General features: G+C 34.0%; 1 protein-coding gene across 1 annotated transcript in view; it reads right to left on the bottom strand.

Annotated features, from left to right (window-relative positions):
* Window positions 1-9,363: 9,363 nt before the first annotated feature.
* The window catches only part of LOC127708810 (piwi-like protein 1), an 85,371-nt gene continuing 78,530 nt past the window's right edge, over window positions 9,364-16,204 (bottom strand). Inside the window, exons 20-21 of the mRNA XM_052213946.1 lie at window positions 12,396-12,573; window positions 9,364-11,927 (exon numbers count right to left, since the gene is read on the bottom strand). Of these exons, the coding sequence (XP_052069906.1) occupies window positions 11,841-11,927; window positions 12,396-12,573 (265 nt within the window). The 3' untranslated portion in view covers window positions 9,364-11,840. The remainder of the gene's footprint in view (window positions 11,928-12,395; window positions 12,574-16,204) is intronic.

Below are 16,204 nucleotides of genomic sequence, written 5' to 3'. Positions count from 1 at the left end.
GCAATAACTCCTTAAGGGGTCAATTGATAATTTTGGTCATGTTGACTTATTTGTAGATCTTACTTTGCTGAACATTATTGCTGTTTATAGTTTATCTCTATCTATGATAATATTCAAGATAATAACCAAAAACTGCAAAATTTACTTTAAATTACCAGTTCAGGGGCAGCAACTCAACAACGGGTTGTCTGATTCGTCTGAAAGTTTCAGGGCAGATAGATCTAAACCTGAGGAACATTTTTATCCCAATGTCAGATTTTCTCTAAATGCTTTAGTTTCAGAGATATAAGCCAAAAACTACATTTTACCCCTATGTTCTATTTTTAGCCATGTCAGCCATGTTGGTTGGCAGGCGGGGTCATCAGACACATTTTTTAATCTAAATAAAAATTGTTAAAAATAGACTATAAAGGGCAATAACTCCTTAAGGGGTCAATTGACAATTTTGGTCATGTTGACTTATTTGTAGATCTTACTTTGCTAAGCATTATTGCTGTTTACAGTTTATCTCTATCTATAATAATATTCAAGATAATAACCAACAAGAGGCTGTCACGGAGGCTGTCGAGTGACAGCAAACCGGATTTTCCTGCAGAGGTCGAACCCTGAACAGTTGAGCAAGGATGGACACAACATTTAAGCTTAAAACATCTCTGAATTTGGATTGTGATTGAATATTTAAAAGAGATTCTTATCTAATTAATAATGAAAATGATATTTCCAAATTTGAACCCCAAACAGGATCATGTAAAAACAAGAGGCTATCAGAGTGACAGCAAACCGGATTTTCCTGCAGAGGTCGAACCCTGAACAGTTGAGCAAGTATGGACACTACATTTAAGCTTAAAACAGCTCTGAACTTGGATTGTGATTGAATATTTGACACAGCATAGGTTTGTGACACAAAATGAATGTGGTCAAAGAACTGAAATATTTTAAATTGGACATTTAAATACTATTATGGTCCAATATCCAAAATCTAAGTACATATTAGAATCAGCATATCAAAGAACCCCAAGATTTCAATTTTTGATGAAATCAGACAAAAGTTTAATTTAGAACCCTTTGGACCTCTATGTGGACCAATTTGATAAAGGAGCCCACAATCCAAAATCTCTCAATACATGGTTAGATTCAGCATTTCAAAGAACCCCATAAATTCAATTTTTGTTGAATCAAACAAAGTTTAATTTTGGACCCTGATTTGGACCAACTTGAAAACTGGGCCCAAAAATCTAATATTTAAATACAGGTTTAGATTCTGCATTTGAAAGAACCCTATATATATTTAATTTATGTTGAAATGAAACACAGGTTAATTTTATCCATAATATTTTCTGTGTAAAGGGAAATAACTCAAACTGGATAAATAGTTCTCTAAAATAAGATATGATGCAATTTTTCAAATTATAATCAATAATATAATAACAACAACCAGTGATGACTAAGTTCTCTAAAATTAGATATGATTTAACACTCAAACATTGTTAGAATCAGCATATCAAAGAACCAAAGAATTCAATTTTTGATGAAATTAAACAAAAGTTTAATTTAGGACCCTTTGGACCTCAATGTGGTATTATCTTATTAATAATGAAAAGAAATACAGGTTTAGATTAAGCATTTCAAAGAACCCTATATATATTCAATTTATGTTGAAATCAAACACAGTTTAATTTTGGACCCCGATTTGGACCAACTTGAAAACTGGGCCCAAAATCAGAAATCTAAATATATGTTTATTAATAGACAATATAAGCTTAGTTTTTAAAGGGGACCCGCCTTATATTTCATTTGATTTGTTTTATTGTCCCATACAAGAATATATATGGTTTTGGGGTGGGGATCTTGACCGTTTACAAGTTTTCAAAAAGAAAGGGGGTGGGGGTTACCCTAGGGGACTTCCCCTCAATTTCATTTGATTTGTTTTATTGTCCCATTCAAGAATATATATGGTTTAGGGGTGGGTATCTCGACCGTTTACAAGTTATCAAAAAGAAGTGGGGTCGGGGTTACCCCCATGGACTTCCCCTATATTTCATTTCATTTGTTTTATTGTCCCATACAAGAATATATATGATTTAGGGGTGGGGATCTCGACCGTTTACAAGTTCTTAAACAGGAGAGGGTGGGGGTGACCCCAGGGGACTCGCTTTTTATTTCATTTGATTAGTTTTATTGTCCCATACAAGAATATATATGGTTTTGGGGTGTGGATCTTGACCGTTTACAAGTTTTCAAAAAGAACTGGGGTGGGGGTGACCCCCCTGGACTTCCCCTATATTTCATTTGATTTGTGTTATTGTCCCATTCAAGAATATATATGGTTTAGGGGTGGGGATCTCGACTGTTTACAAGTTCTCAAACAGGAGGGGGGTGATGGTGACCCCAGGGGACTCACCTTATATTTCATTTGATTTGTTTTATTGTCCCACACATGAATATATATGGTTTCGGGGTGGGGATCTTGACCGTTTACAAGTTTTCAAAAAAAAGGGGGGTGGGGGTTACCCCAGGGGACTTCCCCTCAATTTCATTTGATTTGTTTTATTGTCCCATTCAAAAATATACATATTCTTGTATGGGACAATAAAACTAATCAAATGAAATAAAAGGCGAGTCCCATGGGGTCACCCCAACCCCCTCCTGTTTGAGAACTTGTAAATGGTTTAGGGGTTAGGATCTCGACCGTTTACAAGTAATCAAAAAGAAGGGGGTGGGGGTTACCCCCATGGACTTCCCCTATATTTCATTTGATTTGTTTTATTGTCCCTTACAGGAATATATATGGTTTTGGGGTGGGGATCTCGACCGTTTACAAGTTCTCAAACAGGAGGGGGTGGGGTGACCCCAGGGGATAGCCTTTTATTTCATTTGATTAGTTTTATTGTCCCATACAAGAATATATAAGGTTTCAGGGTGGGGATCTTGACCGTTTACAAGTTTTCAAAAAGAAGGGGGTTAGGGGTGTACCCGGGGACTCCCCCAATATTTCATTTGATTTGTTTTATTGTCCCATACAAGAATATACATGGTTTAGGGGTGGGGATCTCGACCGTTTACAAGATAAAAGCACATTCTCAAATTGAAGGGGGGTGGGGTAAGAATATATATGGTTTAGGGAGACTTAATTATCTACAAAATGTCTAATAATGAACAGTAAATTTCAAACTTCATTTATACAGTCCTACTAGTAAATTTCAAACTTTATATATACAGTCCTACAGATCTTATCAGGAAACAGAAAATTTTCAAATAAATCTGTCACTCCAATGATTATTATGCTAAGATATAACCCAGATCTAATTTATAATTAATAATGTAATTAACTTCAAAATGTCTAATAATATAGCTTATAATCATCACCACTTAGGAAATAGAAAATTTTCAAATAAATCTGTCACTCAAATTTTTATTGTGAGATAAGACATTATGATGAGTCATAATATGATAACAAGAGAAAAATATTTTAAAATACCACTTTTGGATATTAAAAATGGAGAAATACTAAAATCGTGAAAATTGAACTAGATCTCCATTAAGTCACAAGAAACAACATATCTAAATTTGAAAAAAAATCATCACAGCGTTTTCATGTTATTGAAGAGACACTGTTTGGCAGCCGCCCGTCCGCCCGCCCGCCATACATCCCCAAATCAATAACCAATATTTCCTTCGAAAATCCGGTTAATTAAACATTAACACACACAACAAAAATAAAATACCACATAACAACTGTGACATCTACCTTCATAACACACATGACTTAAAGAAAATAGTTATAAAGAAATTTTAACAAGTAATGGCTAAAATTAATTGAACAGAATCCATATACTTATTTTATCATTACTGGTTCATGGAATAAAATTCCCTTTGAACAGAAATATGGTTTAACTAATAAAGCAAACATAGTTCTCTAAAATTAGATATGATTTAACTCTCTAATATTAGATATGATGTTACACAATGTATATCTATTTTCAAATTATAATCAATGCTTTAGTTTCAGAGTTATAAGCCAAAAATTGCATTTAACCCCTATGTTCTATTTTTAGCCATGTCGGCCATCTCGGTTAGCAGGCAGGGTCATACTTCTGCATTTTACCAATACTAGTCATCTTTGTTTGATAACATATTAAATATAAACCATATTATATAAAAAAAATGTTTTGGTAACAAGAAGCTCTCAAGAGCCTGAATCGCTCACCTGCAATTTTTTGCTTAAATCTTTTATCAATCATTATTTTTGCTTTTCAATATATATTAATGAGTGGCTTAAAAATGCCATTTAAATGTTCTATGTATGTCATATTTTCTTCAAAAGCAAAAAAATGCATTTTACCCCAATGTTCCATTTTAGCCTTAGTGGCTATGTTTCTGACGTACAAGGAAATAAAATACAAAATGTATACTAGATACCCGGTACTCTGAAACTCATTCAGCCCAAGTTTGGCTGAAATTGATTCACCAGTTTCAAAAGAGAAGATTTTTTAAAGTAAAATTTTGGTCATATCAAAACTTATTTGTAGATCTTACTTTGCTGAACATTTTTACTGTTTACAGTTTATCTTTATCTATAATAATATTCAAGATAATAACCGAAAACAGCAAAATTTCCTTAAAATCATCAATTCAGGGGCAATAACCTAACTAGAGGCTCTCAAGAGCCTGTGTCGCTCACCTGATTCTACTTTGGTTTTGGAAATCATGTTAAAATAGATTAAAATCATAACAGATACCCTAATAATGAGTGAGGCCAAATTTGGTTTAATATTGGCCCTGTAATTTAATCATAAATAAAATGCTCCGCTGGGCGCAGCTTGATACGACCTGAACAGTTGGGGCAAGTATGGACACAACATTCAAGCTTGATACAGCACTGAATTTGGATTGTGATTAAATATTTGACACAGCATAGGTTTCTGACACAGAATGAATGTGGTCTAAGAACTTAAAAAATTTTAATTTACCTATTCAAACCATATTATTATTATTTGCTTTTATATATAAATCAGAAATAACCAGTTTAAAATGGAAAATTTTAAAGAAAAGAAAAGGAAAAAAAATCACCCCCAAATTTTTTGAACCCCCTTATGATTCATCATCCCCAAACTCAATCCCAGCCTTCCCTTTGTGGTATGGTACCTTGCAGTACAATTTCAGAGAGATCCATACACTTGAACACAAGTTATTGTCTGGAAACTAGAAAAATGCTTGTTTTTTTGCCCCTTTTTGGCCCCAAATTCCTAAACGTTTAGGGCAATTACCCCCAAACTCAAACCCAGCTTTCCCTTTGTGCTATGGAACCTTGTAGTACAATTTCATAAAGATCCATACACTAACACACAAGTTATTGTCCTGAAACTAGAAAAATGCTTGTTTTTTTGCCCCTTTTTGGTCCCTAATTCCTAAAATTTTGAGGCAATTACCCCCAAAATCAATCCCAGCCTTCCCTTTGTGGTATGATACCTTGCAGTACAATTTCAGAGAGATCCATACACTTGAACACAAGTTATTGTCTGGAAACTAGAAAAATGCTTGTTTTTTGGCCCCAAATTCCTAAACGTTTAGGGCAATTACCCCCAACCCAAACCCAGCTTTCCCTTTGTGATATGGAACCTTGTAGTACAATTTCATAAAGATCCATACACTTACACACAAGTTATTGTCCTGAAACTAGAAAAATGCGTTTTTTTGCCCCTTTTTGGTCCCGAATTCCTAAAATTTTGAGGCAATTACCCCCAAAATCAATCCCAGCCTTCCCTTTGTGGTATGATACCTTGCAGTACAATTTCAGAGAGATCCATACACTTGAACACAAGTTATTGTCTGGAAACTAGAAAAATGCTTGTTTTTTGGCCCCCTTTTCCTAAACGTTTAGGGCAATTACCCCCAAACTCAAACCCAGCTTTCCCTTTGTGATATGGAACCTTGTAGTACAATTTCATAAAGATCCATACACTTACACACAAGTTATTGTCCTGAAACTAGAAAAAATGCGTTTTTTTGCCCCTTTTTGGTCCCTAATTCCTAAAATTTTGAGGCAATTACCCCCAAAATCAATCCCAGCCTTCCCTTTGTGGTATGATATCTTGCAGTACAATTTCAGAGAGATCCATACACTTGAACACAAGTTATTGTCTGGAAACTAGAAAAATGCTTATTTTTGGCCCCTTTTTGGCCCCAAATTCCTAAACGTTTTGGACAATTACCCCCAAACTCAATTCCAGCTTTCCCTTTGTGATATGGAACCTTATAGTACAATTTCATAAAGATCCATACACTTACACACAAGTTATTGTCATGAAACTAGATAAATGCTTGTTTTTTGCCCCGAATTCCTAAAATTTGGAGGCAATTAGCCCCAAAATCAATCCCAGCATCCCTTGTGATATGGAACCTTGTGGTACAATGTCAGAGAGATCCATACACTAACACACAAGTTATGTCTGGAAGTTACAAAAATGCTTATTTTTGGCCCCTTTTTGGCCCCTAATTCCTTAACTGTTGGTACCATAACCCCCAAAATCAATCCCAACCTTCCTTTTGTGGTATTGAAACTTATGGTAAAATTTCATAGAATTCAATTCACTTAAACTAAAGTTAGAGTGTGAAAACCAATGTGTCTTCGGAGGACGACAACGATGACGACGCCAACGTCATACCAATATACGACCGCAAAATTTTTTTGCGGTCGTATAAAAATCCTAGTGGCCATCTTGAACAGTAAATCAGCAACAAAGTAGCAACACTTCATCAGCACCTCATAAGAAACATTTATGCCATGTTTGGTTTCATTCCATTCAGTGTACCTCTAGAAGAAGCATTTGTATGTATTTCCAATAGGGTCTTATGTTAAAGGAAGTCCCCCCGCTGGCGGCCATCTTGGATGAAGGATCAGCTTCAAAGTAACAACACTTAGTCAGCACCTCATAAGGAACATTCATGCCATGTTTGGTTCAATCCATTCAATGGTTCTCTAAAAGAAGACATTTATATGTATTGTCCATAGGGTCCTATGTTAAACTAAGTCCCCGGCAGGCGGCCATCTTGGATTATGGATCGGCTTCAAAGTAACAACACTTGGTCAGCACCTCATAAGGAAAATTCATGTCATGTTTGGTTTCAGTCCATTCAGTGGTTCTCTAAAAGAAGACATTTGTAAATATTTCCCATAGGGTCCTATGTTAAACTAAGTCCCCGGCAGGCGGCCATCTTGGATTATGGATCGGCTTCAAAGTAACAACACTTGGTCAGCACCTCATAAGGAACATTCATGCCATGTTTGGTTTCATTCCATTCAGTGGTTCTCTAAAAGGAGACATTTGTAAATATTTCCCATAGGGTCCTATGTTAAACTAAGTCCCCCGCAGGCGGCCATCTTGGATGATGGATCGGCTTCAAAGTAACAACACTTGGTCAGCACCTCATAAGGAACATTCATGCCATGTTTGTTTGGTTTCTGTCCATTCAGTGGTTCTCTAAAAGAAAACATTTGTATGTATTTCCCATAGGGTCCTATGTTAAACTAAGTCCCCCACTGGCGGCCATCTTGGATGATGGATCGGCTTCAAAGTAACAACACTTGGTCAGCACCTCATAAGAAACATTCATGCCATGTTTGGTTTCATTCCATTCAGTGGTTCTCTAGAAGAAGTTCAAAATGTAAAAAGTAAACGACGACGACAGACGCCAAGTGATGAGAAAAGCTCACTTGGCCCTTTGGGCCAGGTGAGCTAAAAATCAGATACCAGATTTGGCTGATAATTTCAGGGCAGGTAGACCTTGACCTAATGAATACCTTAACTTCTTGTCTGATTTGCTCTAAATGCTTTAGCGTTTGAGATATGTCAAAAACTGCATTTTACCCTATGTTCTATTTTTAGCCATGGCGGCCATGTTTTCTGAGGAATTGCTCACCTGTAATTTTTTGTTTAATTCTTTCATCAATGATTATTTTTGCTTTTCAATATATATTAATGAGTGGCTTAAAAATGCCATTTAAATGTTCTTTGTATGTAATATTTTCTTCAAAAGCAAAAAATGCATTTTACCCCAATGTTCCATTTTAGCCATAGTGGCTATGTTTCTGACGTACAAGGAAATAAAATACAAAATGTATACTAGATACTCTGAAACTCATTCAGCCCAAGTTTGGCTGAAATTGATTCACCAGTTTCAAAGGAGAAGATTTTTTAAAGTAAGCAAACTAGATGAAAAAATTGTGAAAAATTGTCTTTAAAGGACAATAACTCCTTAAGGGGTCAATTGACAATTTTGGTCATATAAAAACTTATTTGTAGATCTTACTTTGCTGAACATTTTTGCTGTTTACAGTTTATCTTTATCTATAATAATATTAAAGATAATAACCGAAAACTGCAAAATTTCCTTAAAATCATCAATTCAGGGGCAATAACCTAAAAATCAGAGACCAGATTTGGCTGATAATTTCAGGGCAGGTAGACCTTGACCTAATGAATACCTAAACTTCTTGTCTGATTTGCTCTAAATGCTTTAGTTTTTGAGATATGTCAAAAACTGCATTTTACCCTATGTTCTATTTTTAGCCATTGCTGCCATGTTTTCTGAGGAAACAGAAAATAAAACACAAAAATAAATTTTAGATAACCTAAGAATCATTCAGCTTAAGTTTGGTTTAATTTGGTTCAGTAGTTTCAGAGGAGAAGATTTTTTAAAGTTAGAAAACATGATAAACGAATTGTGTAAAATTGTCCTTAAAGGGCAATAACTCCTTAAGGGGTCAATTGACAATTTTGGTCATATAAAAACTTATTTGTAGATCTTACTTTGCTGAACATTTTTGCTGTTTACAGTTTATCTTTATCTATAATAATATTCAAGATAATAACCGAAAACTGCAAAATTTCCTTAAAATTACCAATTTAGTGGCAGCAACCCAACAATGGGTTATTAGATTCATCTGAAAATTTCAGGACTGATAGAACTTTACCTCATGAACACTTTTACCCCAGTCAGATTTGCTCTAACTGCTTTGGTTTTTGAGATATAAGCCAAAAACTGCATTTTACCCCTATGTTCTATTTTTAGCCATGGCAGCCATGTTTTTTGACGAAACAGAAAATAAAACACAAACTTTATTCTAGATACCCTAAGGATCATTCAGCTTAAGTTTGGTTGGAATTGGTGCAGTAGTTTCAGAGGAGAAGATGTTTGAAATAGTTTACACCGGACGGATGACAATGACGGACGCCAAGTGATGGCAAAAGCTCACATTTCCTTTGGAAAGGTGAGCTAAAAATGGCTCGAGTAAAGGTAGAATTATTGCAATTGGGAAATTCACTAGTCCAAGGTACACCAAACGACATAGAATAAAAAGACTTGCTTTAAATTTTTTATTTGTAATAAATTTTCATTATTCAAGTTGCATACAATAATATTCTCAATACACATTGTTGAGGTTATTGCAAATATATAAGACAAATAAAGATATTATGAAACACATCTGAACAAAACTTTGCATAGAAAAAGAACTTTATCTAAAGTGAACACTTGAATTAAGTACAATTAATGTTATTAGTAGGTTACCAAGTAAACTGAACACTTTCTTATATCAAAAACCTAAGTAATCTTCACTCCCTGGAGTGTTATCAAACCAATTTTGGTAAAGATATAATTTATGGTACAAAAGGTATTTTCTGAAAGCAGAAATGTTGTGGTTAACCAACATTTGTTACATTATTAGCCAAATACAATATAAATTGATCAGGATGGTTTCTCTTACTTATGAAGAAGCTTCTGTCCAAGTTTTGTGAAGATCAGTGAAGTCATTAATCGCCCTTATTGAGACATCACGAGAAGCAACATTGCTTGTACACACATTATAATTTAGTATCTGACTTTGATATGGGCAAGGGAACCAAATTCAACCTGGATTATTATCTATTTACCAGTTAAAAAATCTCAACTAAAAAATAACTCAAATATAAAAATGTTCCATTGCCCATGTTAAATGCATTATTCCTATGTCTGATTGGTCAGAATAACAAACTTCAAAGCATAAATGCATTATTCCTATGTCTGGTTGGTCAGAATAACAAACTTCAAAGCATAAATGCATTATTCCTATGTCTGGTTGGGTCAGAATAACAAACTTCAAAGCATAAATGCATTATTCCTATGTCTGGTTGGTCAGAATAACAAACTTCAAAGCATAAATGCATTATTCCTATGTCTGATTGGTCAGAATAACAAACTTCAAAACATCTTCTCTAGTTTCAAAGTATTTGCAGGCAACATTGTTACCTATGATAAAATTTAATATGGAATTTCGAAAATCAGGGTGTGAATGCAATCTATGCTTTAAAGGGACACTCTGAAGAAACACTGCATTTTCTAATTAGTCAGTATATGAAATGTATTGTGTCATTATGTAATTTAGTTGGTGTTAGCACTTGAAACTATTTCAAATTTTTTCCCCAATATAGCAGTGTTTGTCTTACTGACCATATCGTGGGACATTAAAATGTAACATAATTCTATCAGAAGCTAATGACTCAGGAAAAAAGTGCTGCCTGGGAGAGAAAAAATTGTAACTTTTTCTATAAACATAATTTTTTTTAAATGAATGTAGAAGATAAATACTGATAAAAAATGTCAAGAAAATTTTCCAGTCGAATTTCCAGCATCAGATATGCTGAACATGATCTAAATATTGCAGTCAAAATAAACAAATACAATTTATTAATATAGAGTTTTAACTTGAAATGTGTATGAAAATTTATAACATATGGTATATAATGTTGGTTAAGACTCATTGCTGCCTTTTACATAAATAAGAATGATATTAATGTACAGGTATATAATTTGCTTTGTATTTCATGAATGAATATGTCATACTGAGATATGTGAGGTTGTTTTATATACAATGGTTTGCTGAATGAAGTCCACACATTTATTTCACTGTTCTCACACCAACATAAAGCCTATTTACAAACATATAGAATATCAACCATTCCTACTGCAAGTAATAACAAAATACACCCAACAATATTATATGACTAGAATAATAACTGTCCTTTTAGAAAGAAAAAAAATCACAAAAATTTTACCTGATTAACTTACATGCAGAGTACAGTTTAAAGAAGAAGAAAGAATACCCTAAAGGACCATTACGTATTTTTTTTGGGAAACTTTCATAAAATTTTAAACTTATATTCACTAACAAAAATACACATTTGACTTTTTTTCTTCAATTCAGTCTTCAGCATTCCTAACAAATGTATGTTAAGATTTCAGTTCCTTTTGTTAGTTTTTCCCTAATATGGTAAAAAGGTTTGCTCTTTTATCATAAATTATGGGAGTATTACAGCTAATATAGACATCTAAAAAAAACTTCTTTTCATACAGTACATGTACACGATGTACAAAAGTGTAAAATAATAATAACATTGTTCTGCAAGTTTCACTATCTTGCAAAGTAAAACGAAACATTACAAAATATAAAATGAATGTAACAATTAAATCAACACATTCCCTTGTCTTTTGCAATGGAGATGAACTAAAAATTACTATGTCAATGATGAACTAAATATGAAAAAATAATGTATAAAACACATCTTTTGGTTCAAGACTACTTATATCATGTAAATGTCCTCCAAAAACTGTCTAATTAAAGGAAGACAAAACCGTGTAGTCATGTGATATAAAAGCTAAAACATCACTAAAATAGTCACTATTTTTCCACAATCCCTGTAAACAGAATCAATTAAAATTTGACTAGCACTGAGATCAATATCCAACAGGACTAACATCTTATTAGCCCAAGACTTTCTGGGTGATATTTGGTACCATCTATTCTATAAGAAGAACAATCTGTCTGACAGCTCTGTACTTGGTTCTTTGTGGATATTCTGGCCAACCAAGTAAGCCAACTTATGGGCATACTGAAAAGGAACCAAGTAAATGCATTCATTTGTAATAATACAAGAAACTAACTAAAATAGAAAGAAGAAATTTAAAAAAAAAATATAATGTAAATCAGTATTATTTGTTAAATGTTTACACAGGGGTTGTTTTATTCATACACTATTGAAAGTAACGTGGCTGTAAACATTGAAATTTTTTACACCAGGGTTATTTTTGCCTATTTCACAATCATGAAAATTGGACAAACATATTCAGATGAAAGATGACCTTAATGTTGATACTCAAATTTAACACTTGAACAAAATGCATTTAAATCGAAAAATATTCACATTTCCACTATCAACTGATAGTTTAAAGAATACGCACCAATAACTTTTATTGTTCATCTTGAACAGAGAATTCAGTATTTCAACAGACTAAACTGAGTTCTCGGCATGTTTAAAATTTGTTCTGTGCATTGCATTTCAACATGTTCTAACTCTTACCTGACAAGGTGCAGGGACCCTTACAGTTCCTGGCCAGTTATAATACAAATGAGTCATTTTGTATGACAGTCGCTGAAGATGATCTGGTCTCATGCTAGAACTGTCATGTACCACAATATAATGTGTTGGTGACACTGTTCCTTGTCTTACATGCTGAGAAACAAGGTAGAAGTCATACCTACAATATACATAAGTAAAATAAATTCAAATGTGACCTCAGACTTTTTTCCTTTTTCAGTTTTCCTAACTATTTCATGTCAAATGTAAACCAATGAAGAGTGTGTCCCATACCATGTGTCCCCTGCTTGTAAAAATACGGCAAATTCTGCAATTTTTTTCCATTTATAAAGAGACATAACTCGAGAACGGTGAAAATGACCCCACCCAAATTCAAACTTGATCTGTGTTTGGTGATAACATGTGGTTGAGGCAAACTAATTTAGAGAATGGAAACTAATTTTGGGACGTACAGACCTACAGAGGGACAAGGGTAAAACTTAATCCCCCCTCTGCCACTGCGGGGGTATAAAAACATTGCATCCTATTTTAATCCTGACATTCTGAACAGGGCAACATCATCACAAATTGGGTTCATTAAACTGACTAAGCTTATGGCAGATTTTACAATAAAAAGGAAGTATTGTTTTTTTGTATCCATCAAAAAAGGAATTGCTGAAACTGTGAAACAGAGTGTGAAATGAAGTAATGCATTATGTTATTTAATAAAAGGTGTCTTTCTGAGTAAATAAAAATAAAAATTACCCTGTGTTTATGTTGTTTGTTAGAATAAGAGGGTTTTCAATTTCAAAATATTGGACATTGAATAGACATTGTGACCTACTTGACTGACATCTAGCTTTTTTGGAGTGGAATTTTAAAGTATTATTTATAAGTGGAGCCTAATAACATGGACTTATATTTTAATGAAAAGTCTTCTTTTGTGTTTTAATTATTATTTTAAGGCATATTTTTATTGGTAAAGGCTAAAAAAGGTAATTTAATAATATTATTGCGAACGTCACATCTTTTTTGTCCATTGTGGTATGTTACGATCGCAATTTTCGTGTTGGTTCTCAGACGGCCCATTGTTATTTTTAACTCGGGTTTTATAAATAATTGATATAAATAGCAATCACATTAAATTTTGATGACGAAAGGGGGTCAAAGGACTTTCGGGATCAATATCATTGGCTGTTTTATTTTTTGCGAACGTTACTGCTCTACATTTCCGTTCAAATCAATGTCACGTGAGCAATATATATTTACATCTGTAACTCTCCTGGATAGGAGTTACGATATCGCCCTTTGCAGAAATGGATGCGGAGCCGGTTCCCTCACATAATGGGAAAGCAAAGAAGGTAAGTTGTCTGTTATATCGTTACATGAGGTCCTTTATTGTATTCCGTCCATCAAAAAGACATTCGCAACAAAACGTTGAATCAAGTAATGTCATTTAAATGTCACATTAAGAAACTTTTGTTGCGGTTTTTCATCTCCCAACGAGATTTGACCATATTTTACGTACAGTTAAATCTTCTAGTTCATCAAAATACATTTCTTTTAATAATTTGATGCGAACGGTATAAGATGGACAGATTGTTATGTAGCTATCGTTACTTTGGGACAGTAATTGAGCGTTGCGATTGTCGATCTGTGTCTACTGAGACATGCCTGATCGTCGCGAACGTTCATTGGAGACATGCACAGTTGTTGCGAATGTCACCCTGAAGACAGTTAAGAAAATAAATAATGTTGCTAACGTCTTCAGTTGGACAAAAAATACGACAACAATTTAATAAATTTCCAAATTAATTTTACAAACATGTTTGTGAGGAACAGTTAAACAAACTACTAATGTTTGTTTATTTAGTATTCTTTTTTATTTAAACCCATGATTTTGCATTAATTTTGACAAGAGATTGAAAAAACATGCTGTGTTGCTAACGTTATGACAAGACATGTTTTGGAGTTGCTAATGCTACAAATAAGACTAAAATTTAGTGTTTGGCACTGACAGTTTGATAATCAGGGATTCCCTGCCTGAAAAATAATCAAATGGTCCATGGCTTGGATTAATCCCTACCATTGTATTAAGCCATGCATTTATGAGGATGAAAAGGGGTAGGGGGATACATACACAGAAAAAAATGTGAAATAAGACGTAATTTCTGACATGACCTAGCTTGCAGAGCTTGTCCCATATCAAAAAGTGGACATTTGCCCGGCCAAAATGGATGCACTGCTTCATTGCTTCTTGAGTTGACTGACGGCATTGGATCCATATTTTAATATGGGTGAGCTCTGAGTCTGACATTCCATGGCCACAGCTTGTCTGGCAAAACAGTCGTTGCAGATTTAATGGTATAATCTTTAAAAAAAACATTTGTCACATTGAATAAAATTTGAGACATATATTTTTTTCTGCAAAGAATATGTTCCTTTAGGATAAGGGGAACTGGCCAAATTCTTTGTCAGAACTTAAAATTCTGGTATCATTTTTATCTGTACGATTCTGTCCCTCACCTGTTTTGAATTTTAGTTTATATAAACCTCACGTTGAAATGTACACTCAATGAAGGGGGTTACCATCTAACACACATAAATACATTGTTTTCATCTTTATTTATATTTTTGACTTACAAAATGTACCTTCTGAACGAGGATGAATATGTTTATACATATGTATACACAAATTAATAAGAAATGATAACAAGAGAACCAAAAAGAACAGTCTTGCAGGGCTGTTGTCAGAACAGTACACTTTCAAGTCTAACAAAAACTGCTGAAAGGCGACATCCCCCCCCCCCCCCCCCCCCAAAAAAAAAACCTACCTACCTACCCACTTTGAAAAATGTGGGTAGGGGAATGGGGGAAACAAACATTTTTTTAAGGATGGCCTTGGGAATCTCTGTCAAGCTAGTCTACAATTTGTTTGAAAAATACCAAGCACGTAAAATAAGCACTTAAAAATTACAATGTAAGTAAAATTAAATTTATAAGCAGAACACCTTGAACATGTACCTGTCTTGCACAACTGAACTTCAAATAATAAAGTACAGACAGGGAATAAGTTGCACAAAAATAAACCTTTACCACCCTCATAGACATGTAATTAAAATTATATAATAAATATTGAGGAACAAGGGTTATTTTTATTATAATTGACTTGGATGGAGAATTGTCTCATTGGCACTCATACCACATCTTCTTATATCTAATTAGCATGCAATTATCTTTGAAGACACAGACACAATTAAGTCAATTTACAACATCGAAAAAACAAATCAACATACTGATAATTTTTATCTGACCGCAAACAATTTTTGAGATCTTATATTGGTATCACGTTGTCGTTGTCGTCCGAAGACACATTGGTTTTCGCACAATAACTTTAAGTGAATGGATCTCTATGAAATTTTACCATAAGGTTCAATACCACAAAAGGAAGGTTGGGATTGATTTTGGGGGTTATGGTACAAACAGTTAAGGAATTAGGGGCCAAAAATAAGCATTTTTGTAACTTCCAGACAATAACTTGTGTGTTAGTGTATGGATCTCTCTGACATTATATCACAGGGTACCATACCACAAAGGGAAGGCTGGGATTGATTTTGGGGGTAATTATCTCAAAATTTTAGGAATTGGGGGCCAAAAAGGGACAAAAAACAAGCATTTTTCTAGTTTCCAGACAATATCTTGTGTTCAATGGTATGGATCTCTCTGAAATTGTACTGCAAGGTACCCTACCACAAAGGGAAGGCTGGGATTGAGTTTGGGGGTGATGAATCATAAGGGGGTTCAGAAAATTT

The sequence above is a fragment of the Mytilus californianus genome, unplaced genomic scaffold (assembly GCF_021869535.1).
Source record: "Mytilus californianus isolate M0D057914Y unplaced genomic scaffold, xbMytCali1.0.p SCAF_7, whole genome shotgun sequence".
Classification (NCBI taxonomy): domain Eukaryota; kingdom Metazoa; phylum Mollusca; class Bivalvia; order Mytilida; family Mytilidae; genus Mytilus; species Mytilus californianus.
Note: the sequence above shows the minus strand (reverse complement) of the source record. Positions and strands in the feature narration are given on the sequence as shown.